Below are 22,554 nucleotides of genomic sequence, written 5' to 3' on the forward strand. Positions count from 1 at the left end.
ATCTTACATCTCATCCTGCATCTCTTAGGTCAGGTTGTTCTCCTTTTCCCAGAAACTCTTCTCCCCGCGATCCGTACCCCCCTCCCCAGGGGCCACGCAGGGGTCTGGGAGAGAGGCAGGGCGGCGGGGACAGCCGTGTCCCCAGGGCCCGGGGCAGCGGCCGCCCCACCCGTCGGGGCGGGCTCGGGCAGGCCAGGTGAGGCGGTCCCGGCCCTGCCTCTCCCTCCTGCCCTCGCTCCCGGCCGGCCGGCGCTGCGCTGGGGCTGCCGGCGGCATGGCGGAGTCCCAGGTGCTCCTGCTGGACGAGCTGCACGTCAACGAGAAGGTGACCGAAACCCAGGCCCGCTTCTACTACAGCGAGGAGCAGCGCCGAGCCCTGGAGGCGCTGGTGACCCGCGGCGAGGCCGCGTACCGGGAGGCGCTGAGGAAGGAGCAGCTCCGCGATTTCCTCTCCGGCCGGGAGCTACAGGACCTGCGGGGCGGCTGGCGGGGCTACGACGACCCCCGGGAGGGCGGCAAGGTGGCGCGGGGACCCGGCGGCGAGACCCTGTCGTTGGCCTACTGGCCCGAGTGCTCGGACACCGAGGTGCCCCCGCTGGACTTGGGCTGGACCGACAAGACCTTCTACCGCGGCATCAGCCGGGTGTCCCTCTTCACGCACCCGCGCAAGGAGGAGAGCGCGCCGCACCTGAAGGAGGTGGTGCGGGAGATGATCCAGCAGGCGCAGAAGGTACGGCCCGAAGGGTCAGCCCTGCCCGCCCTCACCCGCGCCGGGGGTCTGGCTCGGGATGTGGGGTGGAAGGCAGGCGAGAGCCGCCGCGGCCGGGCTGCCCTCGTTACAAAGCACGAGGAGCGCGTTGGCCATGCAATGGTCGGCGTCCACCAGGCACCAGGCGTTCCCTGCGCCTTGTTGCCGGCCGTGTTACGCTTTGCCCAAGATGATGCCTGTGATGGGGTTAAAGCTCTGCAAACCCCTCCACCTCCCCTCAGTTGGGGTTCTGTACCCGTGGTTCGCGTTGTCCTGTCCCGGCCTCATTCCCGGATGTAGAGGAAGGCAGGTCATGATGCTGTTACAGCCACCCCTCCGGTGTGTGCAGGTATCCCTAGATAAAGACAGGGTAGCGTGTTTGTTTATGGGATGGTGGGGGTTTTGGGTTTATTTTTTGTGGTCTCAACACCATCCAGCCTGGACTACAAGTAGCCAAAGTGCAGACAATACACGGCTGCTCCTCCCATTTATCTTTGCCTGGAAATGACTGCTGGTGGTGATAGGGCTCCTCTGGCAAGGAAACAAACCAGCCACGATGCTACAAGAGCTTGCGTTGAGCAGGTGGGGGCAATGACGAGGGGTTTTGTCACCCACCCCGGATGTGGGTGAAATTCCCGGGGAAGACCACCCCGGAAAAGATCCCCGTCAGAGCTGACACAACTCTTGGGTAGAGGGGAGAACAGTGTAAGAAACATTCCTGCGCTTGGTTTTGCAGCTTTCTGGGTTTTCTGCTTTATAATTCAGCAGTTATTTCCTCCTTCACCTGTTCCCCTCTGCCAGCACACACTATATATGCACAACTTTTGCAGACTTGTTCAAACCGAATCTGCCGGGAAACACAGAAAACTTTACAGAGAGGTATTAATCTGGCAGATCTTCTCAGCTCCCTGCTCTCAGAAATTGTGCACACCCTGTAATTCTGTTCAGTTACTGGTGTGATCAGTCATTTAGAAGACAGAAGCTGTAAAATCCTTACACTCCGATCTAGTGCAAATTCACTTCCTCTTTGCACTGCTACGAAGGCTTCTATAGACCATTCAAGAACTGGGAAAGGTTGGTTTTTTTTCAATAGCCGTGCCTGGCACCTAGAAATAATTAATTCCTTTGTAGATTTTTATTTTTTCACTGACTGGACAAACTGTGCCCCTCCCAGCCCAAAGCTGGTTTCATGTTGAACAGCCATTTGAGTGTTTAATGGTCCTTTTAATAGATAACTATGCCTATTGTGTTCAGCTGAGCTGGCCCGGGCAACAAAAGTCTCCAGGTAGCAGCTTTTTAATCAGCAGATGAGAGGGGGGGTTGTTGGGTTTGTTTTTTCCGAGAGGGGTCTAAACAGATACTGGTAATATGTGGCACATGCCTGTGGGTGGCTTATCATCAGTATTTTACAAACATATGTTAATTAAGCTACCTTGCTGCAATGAGATTAGCAAGCATTAACTTGCCAATCTTAAAATTCCTACTAAGAGCTAGGCACACCTATGGGCCCTACAAATAAGTTTATTACCCATAGGATAGGAAGAGAAATGGGGAAAACATCTTGCAGGGGTAGACACTCATGCTCTGACTTGCTGTGCTTGAGAATGCTGCTAGGTGATCTTGACAGATCACCAGCAGTGACAGGGGTTTGAGATGGCAAACACAACAACAGGAGTTGCCCATGGGAAGTTTTGACTGCTGTTCTCACTGGCCCACAGTCTTGCAAAGAAGCCTGAACTGACCCAGGGCCCCACAGCCTGGAAGGAACCAGCCCTTCACATGCAAAGCCGGTACTGAGAATTAATGGTTTGTCCAGGACGGGCTGTAATTTCTGCAATCATTACACTCATTGCAAGTGGAGCGGATGGAGAGAAAAGACGTTTGTGCTTCTGCTATCCATTCCCTATGTGGATGCTCTTACTTCAAATGAATATTATCTGGAATCCTTGCTCCTACATAACTCCATCCATACCACTGTGTGTGGGGGGAGAGGGAGCATAACAGGCCTGAGTTAATGCAAGAAGTGGTCATGCCTTTAATTATGATTTGCCTGTATATGAAGTTGTTCAGAAACAAAGTGGCACAAGTTCACTGTATTTTAATTTTCAGAGGTTCTGGTAACATTCCCTGCATCTTGCTGGGAAGGGAGAACCAAGGCAGGACCTGAAGTCCTGCCTAATTGAATTCGCTGTGGGACTTAGTATGATGTAGCTCCACCGTAGCTCACCTGTATCAGGAACTTACATGTTAATGATGAGCATAAATACAATGTCAGCTCTTTTTTCTTTTTCTAAGTAAGAAAAGCTGGTGTAAGCAGTGTTGACAGAAGGAGCCTGACGGAGCAGATGTGCTGGTTGTTGTTGGCCGAACAAGCAGAGACTCAGCAGACACAGTGGGGGATGTTTACCGTGGCACCACTTTCCCAAAAGCCACTTGTCCAAGGGCGTTTTTCATAGGAAAGAGGTCTCTGGGGAGAATTATTCCCCCCTTCCTTAGGGGGCTCCTGCAGGAGTGCTGCACCTCTCCCACGCATCAAGTGAAGGAAATCCTGCTGTGTGATTCAGTATTTAGCTCCATTCACACCTGTATATGCCATCCCCAGCACAGCTGGGCTTATTACTGTGATCCCCAGCACAGGGGAAATTAAAATTTAGGCAACTGTATTCCCAGCATACTGTCAGCATGACAGCTCTGACCTGGCATGCTGATGTTATGCAGAGGGACTAGGAAAACAGTAGTTTCCTCCATTGATAACCTTTAAAATGCTGGGAAGAATAACTCAGGCAGAGAAATGAATTGGTATTCCTAATGGTGTAAAAGATACATGTTTTGTCTTTGTCTCCCTTTCTGTAAGATCAGCATAAAGTTACCCACAACCTTCTTCTTTTTGTTGTTACTCATCCTATAAATGTTCAGGCTTGTCTCTCACATCAGTGAAACCTTTTGTTTTTATGTAAAATCTATGCCTGGAAAGAAGGTTTCATTTTCTACCAGAAAAACAGTATATGTGAAGAGAGGGAATGATCATTTTGCCTCCAAATCTTGACCACACTCCAGTCCGTTCCTGAGGAATATGAGGTGTTTATGTTTGAGCTCTATAAACTATTCCTTGGGAAGCCAGCCCTGAGAGCAGACTTTTCGCAGGGAACTGGGGGGAAAAAAAAGAAAATAGAATTATTGTTGTCTGCACTATGCATGGTGGCTGAGGATGCAGGCCCTGATTCCTCTGCACATTCATTCTTCCATTACACACCTTCAGGTTAAGTGTTAAAGTTGTGTTTTCAGTCTTCTTTTTTCAATCTATTTTCAGTGCTCTTCTTCATTTAAGTGAATCCTTACCGAGACAATGGAAGTTTCTCAATACAGAGGAAAAACTAGGTATTTGGCTTTGGCATTCCTCAGGCTGCTGAAATAAGTCATCTCCCCCTGGAAGAAGGAGAACTCTCATAGGCATTTACTAAGTTCCTTCCAAAGTGCAGCAGCTAACCCAGAAAATTACAATTATTGGTAGCGCTTGGGCATGTACATCCCTGTACTTTCATCTCCCTACAGGCTTCCCCTCCATTACCTGGTATCAGTGCTCTCCTTTATTTTGCACCACTGGGACGGGCCTTCCTTTCAGTTCCTAATATTTATTTATTTATTTGTCTGCCTACCATCTTCTTGTTTCCAGATTATTGCAGTGGTCATGGATGTATTTACAGACCGGGACATCTTCCGTGATATTGTCGATGCAGCATATAAGCGCTGGATCCCAGTCTATATAATCCTAGATGAGGAGGGTGTGAAGCTCTTCCTGGAAATGTGCAGATGTCTTGACCTCAGTGACTTGCAGATCCGGGTAAGATATTCAGTACTGAACCATTATCTCCTGCAGGTCAATGGCCTTTCGTGGTTGTAATGAATCTTGGAACTCGCTCGGACCGGCAAACACATCTCTTCCTCGCTACAAGTCATACCACAGCTCTTAGAGAGGGTTGATGGAGCACAGAGGGATAACAGAGTGGCTTGATAATAGAGAAGGAAAGAAAAAGGAAAGATTTGGGGTTTTTTGCCTTTCACCCAAGACAGGGATCTGTATATTTTCTTGGCTCTTGTGACCTAAAAATTCCTGTTTGGGGAGAAAATTATCAGAGGAAATTCCTATAGGTCTTCTATGTGAGGATCCAAACTAGAGTCCCGGTAGCTTTGAGTTGTCTGCAGGGATCCCTCTTACAGGACATATACTCTGTGAAATCAAGACTTTCCTATCCAGCAGTGATCATCCAGGAGTGAATGACCTTGTAGTCCTCCTCTGCAGGAGAATTTAAGGGATTGAGGGGCACAGCTGCTGCCCAGTCCCACATCAGAGCGTGCCTTCATACAGTGCATGCGGCACAGCAGAGTAGTCAGTCTAGCTTGGTTGGCAGAAGCAGCCTCAGAGGGATCTCACTCCATTATGTATGGACTGAAATCCTTTGTGTGTTTCTAGTTAGTATTGTATTCCTTGCTTTTTTTTCTGCATCGTTTTAGTCACTGTTGCCACTACAGACTTGTTCTGAATACTGAAAAAAGTTGCTAGGTTGGAAACAACCTATAGGATGCCAGACTCACCCCTCTTTGTGATCCAACCGTTCTGAGTAGTAGCGGGGGGGGGGGGGAGGGGAAGTGCTTTTTGCCTGAAGGAAGGGTGGATCTTCCATAAAAACTCAATTAATAGTTAAAAAAACCCCAAAACACAACCAAAACTCAAAAAGCTCTGAAGATTATAGAGTCTCATATTAATCATTTTAGGAGAGCTGTCTTAAATCTGGATGAAAATTACCTGCGTATATCTGAACAGTGCTCCTGTGAACTACCACTCTGCTCTGAGTTTCATCAAAAAAGACATCCAGCCGAGAAGTTTTCTCATCTTTCTCCAAAACAGTAACAGAAGTTCCTTCCCCCTGGTGTCTTTGAAAGCAAGACACAGACATCATTATAACAGACCTGTTTCAAGTGCCAGTGGTATTGTGTGTCCCAGGCTTGTGTCTCTTTGGTACATAACTGTGAAATCACAGCAGTAGTTCCATTTGCTCTGGTACCGGTTTCCCAGTACTTTTCTCGCCGTGTCATCATGTACAGAAATGATGTCTTCAGTGCTACAATATTTTAACTCCTGGACAGAGTGAATGAAAAGATGTCCTGGCATTTTTAGAAAGAGTTGTGATGCTATTGGAGAGGTGAGTTCCTTTCAGTCTGTCTTTTCTGTCTCTAAACAGTAAGTGGTCCCCTTCTGCTCTTCCTCTTATCCTTCTCCACAGGTCTACACAGACTTTACACTCCTCAACCAGTGATCTCAGTGACGTGCTACAGCAGTGCCTAGGTCCTGCAGCAGTCTAGTTCTATGACTCTCTCCAAGGAGGTACAGTTAGAACTGATGCAATCAAAAGAAGGAGAAAACTTTTCTGCGTCCCTTCTGTGATTCCCTTCTTTCATAGCAGCCCATGCTGGTTTTCATTAGACTTCTTCAGCTAAAAACAGTGCAAGCTGAGTTGAAGGGAGTCCACCGAGAAGAAATTTTTAACATCCTTTGACCTAGTTGTTCACTATTCTGCAGAGCTTCAGCCCTCAGATTGCTGTCCTTCAAATTTTTCCCCTCTTTTCACAAGTATCTCATGCTGGATCTTAAATTCCCCTGAAGGTTGTTGTAGTTTTTTTCCAGTATGGCTTAGGCTTCTGTTAGTCTTGCTAAGGTCAATGCAGTTAATTCCGTATATGGTTCTATGGAATGACCAGGGAGATTCTTCATGGAATGGGAAACAAGTCATTTGCCTCTCAAGGAAGATGCTCTCTTATCTCATCTCAAGGCTGCCTTGGATGTACCTATGCTGCTGCTTGGGTCAGTGTAGCAGAAACCATCATGTAGGGATTTCCCTGGCAACAGGCTTTGGATACCCAAGGAAGCTCAAGCAAGGTTAAGGCTTCCCCTTGAGGACTCCCCCCAGCCCTTCCTCTTTGATGTAAAGTGCCAAGGGTTGAAGATCCAGATTTAAAGCAAGAAAGCAAGCTGGGCCTCTGGTCTTGTTCAGGCAGAATCGTTTTGTCCCGCACTGTTTGATCACAGAGGATATTGAAATTGCTGAGTTAGCTCTATCGTTCACTCATTTCTTATCTATTAGTCTTTCTCCTGACATCTGCTTTGGTGTCTAAGTTTCTACTACAGATTTTCAGCAACAGGGAAAATGTTATTTCCTTCTTACATTACCATTTTGCTTTATTCTAGAAGATTTTCACCAGTTTTCACCAGACTTAGTTTGCCAGCAATGGTATTTCATACTCTTTCCTGCCTTCTGCCCACCTTTCCTTTGGAATGCTCATGCAAGGTCCAGAGGATGGCTTTTTTTCTTGGAAAGTTGGAGCCGCATGAGATGTAACTCTAAGGTTTAGCAGCAAGTTCTGATCCCAGGGGGAGAGAGATGATGCACTCCCATGAACTGCAGGGTCACAATGTTTATTCTGTCTTCTGTCACCACCAGATACTCGTTTTGTTCTGTGTTTCCTGCCCTTTTGGTCCCATTTCCCTGTTCATCCAATGCAGAGTGAATACTTCAACAGTCCTAAGACAGGGAGATTTACTGTTTTGCCCTTTGTCCATGTACAGTGACGGGCATTTTCACAAAATTCCTGGCTATTGCATTATTTTTGTAGAGATGGCAAGGTATCATGATCTGCTGACAGTCTCATGGGAGGGAAACTGCTGTAGGAAGACAGTACCTCACCCTGCAAAGAGTAAGAGTTCTTTACCAACTCCAAGCATGAATAGAGAAAACCTCAATTTTTGTCTGAAGGCCAGAGTTCACTAGAAATGTATTTTAATTCAATCATCAGAATGTTCATGGGTTGTTTGTAAGAGCATGTCTTGTGTGTATGAGTCATGTGGCTTCCTGAGCCTACAGGACATGGTTTGTCAGACTTCTGTTACATTTGACACAAGAGTGTTCTTCAGAGATCACAGTGAATCAGAGTCCTCATAGACACAAAATTCACAGCCCCTCAAAAATTCCTCTTTTTTCAGGACCTGAGGGTGAATGTTCTCCCCAGCTGTCAGATAAGGGCTTTTTGTCCTCATGTTCCTGTTAACCCTGACCACAGTAACAGACACTCCTGCCCAAAGACAGAGAGTTCTCCTAGAGTTCCAAGCAAGCCCAGGGAATGACTTATCTGCAGGAAGTTCACCTTCACATTAATTTTTACCTTCATTCTCCCAACACATAAGAAGTTTCTCCTCTCACTTCAGAAAGTCTAAAAAGCTTCTGCCTAAGAAACTTTTGGAATTTCATTTCAGTATTTTATGGGTTTTGTCATTGATTCCTACCTCAGATGAAGGAGAAGCTGAATGTGCTGTAGTGCAGCGCTGTTGGTTTTTTAATGGTCTGCTAGAGTATTCTTCTAGGCTGCTTGTGACCTTCTGAGAACGGGAGCTTGCAGTGTTCTCTTTTTGTAAAGACACAAATAGATAATAGTTAGTAATGATCTTGGCAGGCCATGTCCCAGCTAGTTGCATTCCATCCTGTTCTACTTGAATACTTGCAAGTTACGCTATTTTGTCAATAAGCATGCCTTTTCCTAAACTGTCAAGGGCAAACACAGGATTTCCCAATTCTAAGAGGGAAGGTACACACAGGATTCCCTGGTGGAAGCAGTTACAACACCTCCCTTTAGGGTCTGTCTTGTGTATCCCCCTACTCAGCCCCAGTTTGTAAGCACTACAACCTACATCTCCCAAGTCAGTCACAGCATTACTGACTTTCTAAATTGGGTCTAATTTAGCTTTCTGTGGCTTCAGAGTGACGTTTAAAAGTGTGTCACAATAAAGCAAGGAAGACCAATTCCTTACTATTTGTATTAGGATGCTCCGTCAGGCTTGACTGTTACCAGCCATATTAAGCTGCAGCCAGGGAGGTGTTAGTCACTGCTTGTGATGAGGAGCGGTGCAAGTCTGTGGAAAGGAAACATGGAAATTTAATGCAGACTGCAGCTCCCATAAGCCAGGATATGACAAAACAAACCTTAAGGAGGCTTCTGCAATAATACGGATCTGGAGGGGTCACTTCTATCTGGTGAGCTAACTGGTCCTCTACCCAAAATACTTGTTGCTACTGTAACTCTAGTGCCCTCTGAAAATGCCTGAAATCTCACCTCATTTATATTTATCTTTCCTCTTTTGTTACTGTGCAGTCTTCAGTACATGAACCCAGGCTTGTTCTTCTTCTGTACTGCTTGACATAGCAGTCTACAAGTGCTCCAAGATCCTTCAAGGCAGAAAATATTATAAAAATAACCTGTTAAGTGACTTGATGTTTATATGACTTTGTGCTTGTTCTCTGCATTTCAAGATGTATTAATGCACTCCTGTACCTACTTTATTCAGGGAGGTTTATGTGCTCAGCTGTTCAGTTCTATCCCCTCTGTGCCTCTCTGTTACGTACAGCTCAGTTACTGCAGAAATTCAAGTGTGCTTTCTTTCCACAAAAGAAGGTGATAGAACATTCAAACACAATAAGATCCACACTCCACATATGCTGGGAAACTTTCTGCTCACACAGGCTGATACTTCCTGATTCACAGGAGTACATATCACGTCAGAGCTGTTGAGTGACTTCTTGCCTCGTGCAGTCAGCATACCATGATTTGGCAAATGCCACATCCAACATTAATCAGCAAGGGAAAAAAAATTATTTCAGGTGACCAGCCAGCCAACTACAAATGTTATTTTAACTACTGGAAAGGGCACCCTTTCTCCTGTGCTCTACCCAACCTGCTTTCAGCATCCCACACATATGACTCACTGCTAGGCCTTGGGCAAGCCCCTTCATCTTTTTCTCTCTTAGGCTCCTCATCTTTAAAACAGGGTAATAATACTTTCAGCAGTGTTGGGAGCATTAATTAACTAATGCCCACACAGGACTCCAGACAGATCAAGCAACAGCTGAATGCAAAACAGTACTATCATCAGTTACTGTTAGTCAGAATTTGTATTTCCACTGCTGTGTTCTAGTGGGGGAAATAGAAGCGGATTCAAAAGGTACGAGTTATATTCAGAAAAACAGCTTTTGAAAGAAATCTGCATTCATATAATCACTCATTCCTGCATGCTTATTTCTACAGCCTATCAATATTTAAGCTGTCAGTGAGGTTTATAGTAATAGGACTTAGCTCTTTGTGGGATCTGAGGCTGTGCTAGCATTAGCCAAATCCTCCTGATTCTTCTGCTCTGCAGATGGGGGAAGAATGAAGCAAAGGTGAATTGACTTTCCCAGAACATCACATGGAATAGTATCAGAACTGCCACTACGCCTGGGACTATCTGACTCCCAGCGCTGGATTTATGACTCCAGTTCACAGTGCCTTTTAGCTTTTCACTGTTAAGGAATTCTTACCAAAAATAAAATATGGTGGAATGAAGAAAATTTTCTAGATTTGTGTGTCAGAGTGACAAGTAATTTGCTCCAGACTTATTCTGACATTCAGTGGTTTTGGGTTTGGGGTGAGGGGAGGGGGGAATGTTTCATGTTAGACACTTTGGCAGTTCAGCTTTGTGCAGCCAGGACCATGAACAGAGTAACACTCAGTCTAATGTGCAAATATACCCTTACAGTATGCAAAGGCCCTGGTCTATTGTTGAGAATCATGTAACCTTAACTTTGTGGGTTTTCTGTGTATGATAGTGCTTCGTTTTATTTCTTGTGGGTTTGCTGACCAAAGGGTGTGAGATGTGAGGTTTGGGGAGAGGTATTCTTTTTCTAGCTACTTCCATTCATTTTATGAAAAGATTTTTCTTCCTCATCTTCAGAAATTCTTCTTCACTGATCTATTCAGGACATTAGATGAGACACTTATCTGACAGCATTGTCTTGCCAGTGGCTCAAGTGAATAGCTGAAGACAGCAGGCAGGGTTTTGAAGATGCTGACCCCTTGGACAGGGCTATAAACTGATAGAGAGGAGTGACCTGTGTAGACAGAGGATGACAATAGGACTTACAGCCTTGTGCTTTCCATTTGCAGCCCTTCTGGTGGCTGATATAAAATGAGCTGTAGTCCCAGAAGTAGTGAGATAATGTGAGTGACATGTTAAGACTTGGAGCTGGCAATTATCTAATTTTCTGCCCTATTTATTGTGACATTTTGTCTTTTCACCTCCTGGTTAGAATATCCGCATACGCTCTGTGACGGGAGTTGGGTTCTACATGCCATCGGGGAAGATCAGAGGCACATTGGCATCCCGATTCCTGATGGTGGATGGTGAAAAGGTGGCCACTGGATCATACAGGTGGGTTACTCTTGCATAACGTATTAAGGCATTTATTTAAAGAATAGCCATGACTTTGCTTGAGAGTCTTCTTCACATGTCACTCCCCTTCTTATCCCAGCTTCTGTAATCTGTGTGGCATCTGTAGAAACTGGAGTAGGACAACAGAGAAGGTGGCATAGAGCCCTTCTCAGAGAATGGAATGTAGCCATGCTGGCAGACCATTTCAGAGGGCTAGAGACAGACAGTTCCACACTGCATCAGGTAGGGGTCTGCAAGGACTCCCCACCAGTCCTGTACTCAGTTCTCTTCAGTGAGGTTTTCAGTCCAGAGACTCTTCCTGTCGATGCAGTGTTGCCTTTTTAAAAAGGGTAAACTGTCCTTCAGAGTTTCAGGGCCTTTTCTCCCAGATCTGGTCTGCATGTCTAAACGAGAATAATGTTGCACCATGTATCTATTGTGGCCTGTCTGGCCAAGGATGTAAGGGAAAATGGCACAATGGTACATATTCCCATGTAGTGTCTTAGGTTTTGTTAGGTGGGCTGGGTCAAGTATGCACCCCAAAATCTAATGTTGGTTCTGTTTTCTCCTCTTAGCTTCACATGGACTTCATCCCACATTGACAGAAACATCCTGCTCGTCTTGACAGGACAGCACGTGGAGATGTTCGACATTGAGTTTCGTGAGCTCTATGCCATCTCAGAGGAAGTTAATTTATACAAGGAGCTGGGTATTGCTAACCCATTCCTCCTTGGAATTGGGAAGCCAGGCTTTCATTCCTCCACCGTGGCTCGGAAGTTCATTAACCCCAAGTATGGTTTAGTAGCAGGGGCAACCCGTGGTGATATGATGCTCTGGGCTTCACGGCATAGGCAAGACAATCAGGGAAACATGGAAAAGGAGGAAACAAGTGAGTCAAAGAAACGGTTAAATCAGTTCCTGAATGACTTAGTCACTTTGGAGCAAGTGTTCCCAGAAATAGATCCACCTCTAGAGAACTTGAACAAGCTGAATCGGAGCCCCCAGAAACTGTTGTCCCGGCTCCACATGGACCTGAAAAATAAATCCAAATCCAGAGAGTCTATTCGCGACATAAAGAAAGAAGATGCACAGACCAATGCAAAGCAAGGAAAACGGTTTGCCAGTGGGCTTTTCAGCCGCAAGGCCAAGCGGTCTCCAGGCTCAAGCATTGAGGCCAATTCTTTTGCCAGTGAAGGACATTCGGGAGAAGACCTTGGGAACATGAAACTGGAATATGAGAGGCTCAGCATTGGCCATGCTAGTGTTCGGAGCACTGGAGGCAACTCAGGTACAACCTTTTACCAGCATACTCTGCTTTCTGTGTCCCTTGTTCTGAGCTTGGCTGATTGATGCAAACATACCCACTATAGGCACTTGTGAGTAGATCCTCTTATTTCCTTGGAATCAAAATGGGAGAGATCAAAGAGTAGAAGTTGTATCAAAAGATACAGGTGATTTAAGTTAAAAGCAATTTAATGGCAGTCTTACTGTAAAGTTGGTACCTCTCATGTGGGTGTCTCTTATACTTCTGAGCAACAAAGGGAGAGAAAGGTGAACAGTGCCTTGTGTTAACCAGTGTTCAGTGCATGAAGTGCATTTGCCTAATAAACAGCAGCACTATGTTCACTATTGTAGTGGCTAGCAGGCCACAGACAGATTTTCAGTGTAATCCCTCCTTTCCTCATTAGAGTTTAGGCAGGTGTATTTACTGTGACAAATTCCTGGTGGAGAAGGGAGGAAAACGTGTTTATGTTGAGGTGAGGGGACAAGGAGTGGAGGAGAGGGGGCAAGTCTTTTTAATTTGCTCTTCTACCACCATCTGAAATGGGGGAGAAGGTCATGAATATAGAAGCTACAAAGAAGTACATCACTAGATCTCAACTGTTCTTTCTTTGCTAATGCATGATCGATATTTTCATGAAGTCCTTCCAAGGCTTCAATCAGTTGAAGACACAAATAATAAAGATTTCTACAATTTATGGGTTCATAGCTAACTCTCCAACATTTTACATGTTTTGTGAGATGGAAGTAAATCTGTGGACTATTCAGCCTCGTTGTCCTCATCTCAGTGAGCTGTGTTGGGTGTCAATACATCCTGCACTATCAGGAAAACAAACTAATACCCAGGAGAAAATTTCACCTCTACTTGTCTGGCCAGAGACCATCCCATGCTCTGATGAATGCAAAATGCAGATTTAGAGAGACTGAATTCCTTTTCAACTACCATGATGTGAAATGGAAAGGCATTCTCTTGAGACCAAGAAGAAAAGAAGGGTATTGGGACAGTCAACAACAGTGATTAATTAGGTTCCTGGAAATATTTCTGGGTGAATGAAGGACAGACTCAAAAATGCCAAATGAACACAAGAGAGAGGAACTGTATTTAAGATTGTAGTAGATCCATTTTAGGATCTGTGTTTGGCATTTGGGGAGGCAGACGTAAACCCTGGTCTAAAGAGGTCCTTTCTGCAAGTAAGTCTTGAGCACGGACGTTATGTGCTGGTGGGGCCCATTCCTCAAAGCCAGGAAAAGCAAAATCAGTGAAGACCTGTGGGGAGATGCATGGACATTTCCACTCGCAGGGATGGACCTGAGGGCTTGCACTACCCTCTAGTGACAGAAGGAGAGAATCGTGTAATCTCTGATTCATCAGCGCTTGGCAGGATCAGAGATTCTCACAGTCACCTCTTTTAAGCAGCCGCCCTGGCATTGCCACAATGTCCTGATGGAATTAGGCCCAGCTTAAGGCACGAGAGGCTGATGTCTTGGGTTGAACAGTGGGGCGGTGCACCCTGCTGGAGCATTGCACCAGCCGGGCAGCAGGGATGTCCCTGCTCCTTTTAACAGAGGGGATCTGTGCCAGACAGTCTGATGCTTGGTCTAGACCATTTCCACAGAGACATTACCATGCTATTATGTTCACGTTCTATTTATTGCCACTGTTACTTCCTGCAGACTGTCAACTCTTTCAATAAGGGGGAAGGAAGAATTGAGAACAGGTCCAGGGAAGGTGCTGAGGTCTAGCACCCCAGCCTTCTTTCCCAGTGCATCTTCTGACCTGACTAATCTTTCCAGTGAGTCCTTGCTAGTATTTTTGGTTTATGCAAATTGAGAATGCCTGTTCATGGTGATAGTGGGAGACTCCACAGCTTTTGAAGTATGGTGTAAGTAGACTTCAGCCATCTGGTGTCATAAAAGGCTGGAGGAAGATCATGGCTTGTGTGTCGCTCTTGAATTAAATCACTGTTCTTGAGAGAAAACTTCTCTAGTCTAATAATCCCATAGTGGCATGTGAGCAGAGATGGTAGAGGGCACATTAGATAGATGGAGACTCATCAAGAACAGGAAAAAAATTAGTTACCCAGAAGATCCTGCAGCTATTTGATCAGTAGCACATACATCATTTATATTTAATAAATTTACTAATTTAGGATTTAATAAAAAATTCTTGGACATAGCCATGGAATAGAGTTCCAGCTCCAGTATAAAGCAAGCAGGCATTTTGTTCTTGGGTAACTTGAGGACTGACTTAGTTTTAAAAGTTTGTCTTTGAGCAAGGCTAGTAAAAACTGGTGCTGTGATACTCGGGGTGACAGAAGAGAGGTAAGAAGTGGAAACGAAGGAGAAGGTACTTGGTATGCAGGCAGGTTAGGATGCAATTATTCAGAGCTTCACAGTTTGAAATAGCTGCCCTTACCTTTTGTAAAGATTAAACAGCACACTTAAGCCCCGTGGGTCTGCCTGTGCACACATCCTCCAAAGTCACTATTAATTCTCTAGTACCACAGAGACACATCCCACCTTGCAAATGCATGGAGAGACCAGATCCACACCCGAGTAGCTCATAGAGTAATTGAAAGACATTATTCAAGTGGGCTATAAGTCAGATTCAGTCTTGTAGGAGCAAATGATGACGAAGAGAATCTGAACTGGGAAGGGAAATGATGAAAGTGTGTGCTGTGATGGAGTCCGAAAATCTGATGCAGTATTTACATGCTAGAAAAGGATACCTATGAGTCAGAATTGGGAGTCTGGAAAATACAAGGGCTACAGACAGTAATGTCTAAAACTAAGTATCTGAATAAACACCCTGAGGTGTTGTCCTAGCACACTGCATGGAAGTTGTACATTGTCTTACACGGCTTTCTCAAACCACATCATCAAATAAACAGAACCCTTGAATTTCACTGTTGCCTGCTGAGGAACACCAGAGCAGCTCTGAACCTGACCAGAACGTTGTTAATTTTAAGCTGATGCTGGGCAGACTGTGATCAGCAAAGATAGTGATGTCTCATGCAGTTTCTGGGAGACACTGCAAAAGTCTGAAAGCTGTGTGCATTCAGAAGGTGCTGACTTTTTGTTTAGTGTTCTCCCTTGGAAGAAGCGAAGTGGGCTTGTTCAGAAGGGTCTGCTGTCCTGAGCTGTTCCATGTATCGACCTTCATTCCTCATGAGTGATGGCTGTGGAATACATACACTTAGTAGCAGGATTTTGTGTTTCAGTTTTGTGTGCTTCTTGCAACAAGAAATGGGATTTACAGTGAGCACCGCAATGGCGTTGATATATCTGCTTAGTTATCGCCAGCGTTTTTCAGCCAAAGTGAGGTCATGGAAGGGTGGGGTAACTGGAATTTTCAGCCTCTTTTCTAAAGAGAAAGAGGGAAACGTTGTTGGATACATACAAGGAGGATGTTTGCTCTAACTGTAGAGGGATATGTAGAAAAAGGTCAGAAGACAAGAGTAGAAAGTGACAAGAATAAAAGGGCTGGGAGATGAAATTAAGCAGAGAAGCACAGACATCTTTCAAAATAAACATGAGGGTCTTGAATGTGATACAGACAGGGAAGGAAAGAGGGGTGGGGAGGAGACAGGAGTAATGATAAAATTGATAGTAACGTGCAGGATGTGTCAGAGGGGGACAGATGGAATGAAATGCTGTGGGGAGATGGGGGGAGGAGGCAGTAGCACACAGCAGCCACGTAAGTGAGGGCAGGTTGCAGTGCAACCTCCCACATGAACATCAAGAAGATGCAGTGTGGAAGAAAGTGGAGAGAAGGAGGGGGAGAAAAGAGAGCTCTTCTCTTCCCCATTACCTACAGGTAAGGACAGCATTGATCAAATACCCACGAGCAAGGGAGTGACATTAAGAATTATCCACTTGAAACCCAATTCAGAGGTAGTGCTTGAGTTGAATGCTCCCTAAACTTAGCAAGGCTGAGACTTCTCAGTGGCATGTCACCATGACCTGTGGCAACTTTCCCTCTCTGTTTTCACTCTGAACTGGCAGCTGGCTCCAAGTGCTTGGGAGATGCACATGTACCTTCCTTCTGTACAAATACATGAGCGGGGCCTGCCCTTGCTCAGAGTGATTCCAAGCCACATGGCAGCCCCTCTCAGTCCCTGCTGCCCTTGCACTAGAGTCATGCAAGCTTTGCTGAGCTCAGAGCACAGATGAGCTCCCTTACTGGCAAAAGCCTCTGAACACACTTTTGTACAGCGCTTGAAACAAATATGCTGGAACACCCAGATCAGCATCTGGCTGTAATGAAGGAGACCAGACAGAAGTGCAAGCATTGAAAGGTACAGATACTGGGAGCAGAAGAAATTCATAGAGTAAGCAGTGAAAAAACATAAGATTATAAAAAATTGAGGCAGCATGCTGTGCCACTTTAGTGAGAGACCTTGAGGCCTTGGGATTTGTCTTGCAAAGGCAATGGTGGAAATACTGGCACTAGAAATGTTTGAAACAAAATGTGAAAAAAACCTACTGAGAATGTGTGTGGGTATCAAATGGATGAGATGACCTTGTGTTTTTGGTGGGGTTTTTCCATACCTCACTCTTTGGAAAACTTCCCACCCAAGGCATGACCAGACTATTTTTCAGTGCCAGCTGGGATCTGATGATACCACTGAAGCTGGATTGGGTACAAGCCAAAGCCTGGAAATACTTCTCCAATGGTTTTCTCCACAATATACTCTGCATTTGCTCTTATTTTAATGTTTCTTCATTTCACTGCAATAGAAAAGAAGCCACGATAGAGTGCAGAATAATGTAGGTCTAACACAAGGTGTATAGTAAAAAAAGAGAGTGAAGCGTGAGTCCAAACTTTATCCAGGTCTTATTTACTTAACATTAACAGTACTTTAACTTCTTTTCATTCCAGGTAACCTGAATCCAAACTCCACTATGAGTGATAAAAACAAACAATCTACCTGTGTGTTATCTTGATTGGGAAGGATTGTCTGGAGAACTAAAGAGTGAATCACAAGCTGGAACAGTAACTTCTTGACTGATTTTGAACCTACAGCCATATCCTCATGCAATGATCTGTAAAGCCACTGCAGGTCCTGGATGCATCTGGCACCCCCAGCTAAAGCACATTTACTGTGTGAAGAGCAGACTTTGGGTAGTCAGTCCCTTAACAGAGGGTTAGTGATGAATGTATTAGTCCACATGTCTATGTGCACACTTATTTTATATATAAAAACAACTGTGATGACTGGTCTCAGAGCTCGCTCTGTGCCCAGAGAAATGCAGGAGATTTTCTGACTTAACTTGTGCTGCTACTTCGGTCTGTCTAGCTACAGACTTGGAATCACTGTGTTGCATTGTTTACTCTACTGCACTGCAAAAATGTATTGATCTGACTGGCTATAAGGCTGAATCCAATTGAAGTGGCAAATTCTGGTGAAATAGGGATGTTTACAGACAGTGTATCAATCCTTCGTCCATAAGGACTCCTCCTGTAGATTCCTGTTGTCACTCACCCATGCAGAAATGAGTGGTCTGGGAGAAGGGTTTAGCTAACAGTGGCCAACAGATCAGTATCTGAACTGTTTCATGTCATAAACGTAGCAGTCGAACAAAGTGATTTAGCAAGAATGTGGTAAAGAGAAAAATGGAATATAGGGCAATGTTTAACATGCAGTTGAGACTGAGTCAGGAGAAATACCTGATAAGGAGGACTGGGCAGGGTCTGGGAGCAATAACACAGACTTTAGTGGCTGTTATGAAATCCTCTTTGTTGCTAATTCAGCAATACTTTTACCATTCATGGAAACTGAATGATTAAGGAGCACATCTTTGAGAGTTGAAAGAGGAAGCAGAGGAGGCATGCAAGCTTTTCAAATGTACTCTTTTTTTAAAGTTAACCTTTCCAAAGCCTAAATCATGCTAAAATTGAGAGCTTTGATCCATAAGAAGCATTGTGTGCAATCAGACCAAAGGCCATCTGATCTGCTGTTCTGCCTCTGAGAACAGCCTGTAACAGGTGATCACAGAAGCATAAAATACAAAGCTTGTATATACAGAGGTCTTTCTCTGACACCATTCCAGCAGTCTGTGGACTTCCTCAACTTTCTGGCAGTTCCTTCTGGACCCGGCCTTAATGAATGCACTTAGTCCCTTTCTAAAAATCCTTTCTTACTTTTGGCCTCCAAAGTGTTCTGTGGTAACAAACCCTAAATTCATTGCATGGTACAAAAAAGAACTGTTGTCAGGCTGTTTTAATGGTTTTCTTGATGATTTCCTCATAGCTACTGTGGGATCTGACTGGCACTTCTATCCTCTTGTTCACTATCCCTTTTCCAGTTCTACTCGCTAACAGAGTGGATAAACAGATTGTTTTTGTCTCTGCAGTGGGCAGATTGACATTTCACTCTGCTTTCTTGCCATCTAAATTACATACTCTGCTGTCATAAGTAAGTCCTCTTGTGATACCTAAAAAAATTAGATCCTAGTTATTAGAATATACCTGAAAACTAACATGGCTACTTGCCAAAAAAATATTTAAACATCAGAAAAACACAGGTTTCATTTTCTTGCTTTTTGTTTAAAGAAATGATCTGGGTTTTTCACTGCACAACAAATTCACAGCAAAGGCAATTGATGCGCTCCCAGCACAGAAGCAAGTGATCCAAAGATTCTTTCAGGTGCTGGCTTGCAGTAGTGGTTGTTACACTCAAACAGCTGTCTGTCGTTGATGATAAAATGTAATTGATTCATACACTAATTGATTAATTGCCTTTCCTTGAACTATATTTAACTTGAATGGCAAGCAGGTTTGTTTTACTCTATTTACCATGCAGAATGTCTTGAGACACTAAAATACCAAAGGTATTGTGCCCTCTGTTAAACATACTCATCCTCACTTAGAGGGTTAAATGCTTCCTACTCTATATAATATTCCATACAGCCTTCTGGGAACAAGCTGTAGTTTTACAGCTGGGTCTGTCAGCTCATATTATGAGCAGTATTTCATAAAATTGTTCCTGGTAATGGGGGAAAAAGAGGTGTTGGAAATGACACCACCACTTGGATGTAGAAGTAACTTGATAGCTGAGTTATCATGTTGGCTTCCTGTGTGTAGCTCATGTGCCAAAAACTACTCACTGTGTTTGTAGGATTGTCGAAAGCAGTTTGATTTTGCCATACTTTGGTTACTCTCCAGACATTTGGGAGCCTTTTTTTTTTTCTCTCTTTGTATTTATTTCACTTTGTTAGTAAAGATCAGACATAAATTTATTAGGCTGATGTTGTTCCACTTTTTGTTTTGATAAGAACAGTGTCATCTGGTGCTTCCTTGTCCTCCCAGGCTTTTAAAATATTTATTTTTTTAAATTGTGCAATAGGTTAATTAACTAATTAGCACCATGTTGATATATATGGTCAGGTTTTCCAGGAAGTCCTTTATCTCCTTGTTGCTTCATCTTGGCTGAAGTGAATTCACAAATAGTCCAAGAGGCTGATTTCACTTGCCCTTCCTTTCCTTCTACGCTTACGCATTAATGTGCTTTACTTTCTCTTCCCTATGGTGGATGTCAGAGCTCTTTACTTTAACCTGTCAACTAACAGGATATCCTTTCCAGAGAAAGTCTCTCATCTGCTTGTCTGCTTTGCTGCCACACCAGTTCCTGAAAGGTAATGTTCACTTGTTTTCAAATTCTTTCCGTGGAAGTCAGTCTCATGCCTTGACTCCAGGGGCTAGTAGAATTCCTTAGGCTTATCACGCACTGCTTAATTACTTAATTTGAGAGAACAAACTTGCTTTTTTGCATGATATAAATCTGCTCCTTAAACTCAGCATGACTCTGAGGATGCACACAGCCTTGTTGATCCAGAGTGGAGGTTTCAGGCTCTGGTGGAACTTGTTCTTCCCTGAAGATAAAATCAGCTGAACTTGGGCTATTTACTTGCTCCTATGGCAACAGAAGTGAGTCTGGGTGAGGTGACCACATTGATTTTGACTACTTTTTTGCTAATTGTGGTTCCTGGTGGGTGCTAGAAACCTGAGGCTGTGACCTGTAAAATGAGCCTCTCTTGCTCTCCAGATAAAATGTGGTTAATGGTGCTGGGGGTCAGAGGGGCAAAGAGCAGTGCTTAGGAATTATGTTGGAAGACTGCTAGCAGTGGTTGAAGGTACAGCAGTCTTCAAATAAGCTGTCATTTGGTCCTTGCCCAAGATGGCCCCTCCTGTAAGCAAGTCACCCAACCTCCTGAGGGGGTGGGAAAGATGGGAGACAGCAGTTCTGTTGCTACTCAAAAGAGCCAGATAAGCTCTCTTTGGCTTCTGTATCCTGACCCTGTACAATCCCAAGAGGACGCCTGTCCTCTGGATCTCGTTCCCTCCTTGGCTGATCTGTGTGGCGCTCTGTGGGGCCTGCAGCTATGGTCATGCTTTTGGACAGAAAGTAAGCTGGGGCTCACAGCTCTCTCCTTCTGGCCTGAAATGGTGAGTGGTTTAGAAGGAGCCTCTTGGCTGAATGTGTGCCTTCTGTGTTTCTTTGGTATGCATTTATATATTTAATGTATATGTGTCCAGTTAATTATGTGGGAGACCTTTTCTAAGTGAAACAAATAAACTCTATACTGTGTTACATTTAGATACTGTGTTCATGAGTGTCACTTGTAATATCTCTGCTACAGTTCCTGGGTTGGGGAGATTTTTATTGTTTATTTGTCAAGAACCTGTACTGTCTGGATTAGAGCAGGTTTCTGTGTAACAGGTAAGCATCTTTGGTCAATGTTTGGTGCTATTTGTTAAAAGAAATGTGGGCAGCTAAATTCTCCACAAGTACAGTGTTCTGTGGCTTTGAGTACCTTAAGAGAGACTAATTCATTCCTGCTTTCTTGCTGCTGGAGTAGGCTGCAGCAGACGTCCACTTTAGTTTTTCTTTCTTTCTTTTTTTTTTTTTTTTTTTTTTTTTTTTTTTAATTACTTTGCAGCTGAAATGTATCTTGCTGCAGCTATAAATGCATCTGACAAAGTGCCACTTCGGTGTCCCTTTCCATCTTTCTTATATAATTTGTACCCATCAGCAATGACATTTAATTTATGAAACTGAGTCCCTGTGCTGCATTTCAGTTTTACCTGGTACAATGTAATCCTTGACATTTAAGTAACTCACAAGCTCTTGTTTCCCATGCTCCCTTTGTTTGTGTGTACAAAAGCCTGTTTTAAAATTCCTGACCATGTTTCAGAATAAATCCAGCCTCTATTTTACTTTTGGGCATTAGGGTACATAAAAAAGTATTTGCAGTAAACAAAATCTTCATCTTTCAGTGTTTTAAATCCATGTAGCAATTGCATTTGTACTGTATAAGAGGAGTCTATCTAATCCAAGCTTGTTTTACAGGGTATCTCAGGGCTCTGTGGATCCTGAGCTTCTTTATAGCATTAGCACCACCATCACTATGTGATGTTTCTTTTTCTGCACCTGTTTTAGGGAGGTTCTCTGAGAAAGAAAGATAAGCTTGTCCTTCCCCTCATTTTCCTGCTACTCTAATATTACCATTTTGTTTCTTGACACTATTGTCTGTGGTCTTGCAAAATCAGGGAGCAGTCCAGGACTGAATGACCTCTTTGTGTCTCTAGACCTTATGTCCCCTGTCCTTAGCCTGCTGAAGAAATGCAAATTTGGAAATCCTCATTAATAAGCAAGGCTTAGGAAAAGCAGAGTCAGTGACTGTAGGAACCATCTTGGAAGAGAAACCTACGGATGCAGATGAAATTGTAAAGCCTTTCTGCCTGTAGCAAGGCTGGGACATGTTTACCTAACTCTTTGCACAACACGTATTTCTCATCTTTCTCACAAGTCTGGGCATGTGTGCTTGGGGAGTTGGGTTACAGAAAACCACAGCACAACGTACAGCACCCAGCATCCAAATGTGGGCAAATTTGCAGTGCTTTTCAGCAAGATAAGGAAGTAAGAGAGTAGGTGGAAGTGTCTGCACAAGAACTTAGGGGCATAGTAGCTGGTGTGTCCTAAACTCAATCACATAATGTGTTAATGTCTTGAGTTTTGGAGATGTTTCTAATTCTACTCCTTTCTCCCTTTCCAGCCTGTCTGTCTGCAGTGTCAACTTCTGCCTTTCATCTGACTTGTCAGGTTTTATTTTCTTTTCCTAAAGTGTTAGAATTGTCACTGGTAGGAGAATTGTAGCTATAAAACAGCTCTCCTGCCTGCCTCAGGTAGCAAGCAGAAACTTCTAGATGACAGGGAGTGTTGAAAGCAAT

General features: G+C 44.2%; 1 protein-coding gene and 1 long non-coding RNA gene across 2 annotated transcripts in view; one reads left to right on the forward strand and one right to left on the reverse strand.

Annotated features, from left to right (window-relative positions):
• Positions 1-118: 118 nt before the first annotated feature.
• FAM83F (family with sequence similarity 83 member F) lies at positions 119-20,920 on the forward strand. Its single transcript, XM_032105999.1, has 5 exons — positions 119-730; positions 4,422-4,589; positions 10,918-11,039; positions 11,615-12,327; positions 17,203-20,920. The coding sequence occupies exons 1-5, from the start codon at positions 275-277 to the stop codon at positions 17,265-17,267; spliced, it is 1,524 nt and encodes a 507-aa protein (XP_031961890.1). The 5' UTR covers positions 119-274; the 3' UTR covers positions 17,268-20,920.
• The window catches only part of LOC116442696, a 31,160-nt gene continuing 9,329 nt past the window's right edge, over positions 724-22,554 (reverse strand). The window contains exons 2-4 of the long non-coding RNA XR_004239623.1: positions 8,909-9,021; positions 8,085-8,203; positions 724-1,103 (exon numbers count right to left, since the gene is read on the reverse strand). This is a non-coding gene — a long non-coding RNA (uncharacterized LOC116442696). The remainder of the gene's footprint in view (positions 1,104-8,084; positions 8,204-8,908; positions 9,022-22,554) is intronic.

Source organism: Corvus moneduloides, chromosome 4 (genome assembly GCF_009650955.1).
Source record: "Corvus moneduloides isolate bCorMon1 chromosome 4, bCorMon1.pri, whole genome shotgun sequence".
Taxonomy (NCBI): domain Eukaryota; kingdom Metazoa; phylum Chordata; class Aves; order Passeriformes; family Corvidae; genus Corvus; species Corvus moneduloides.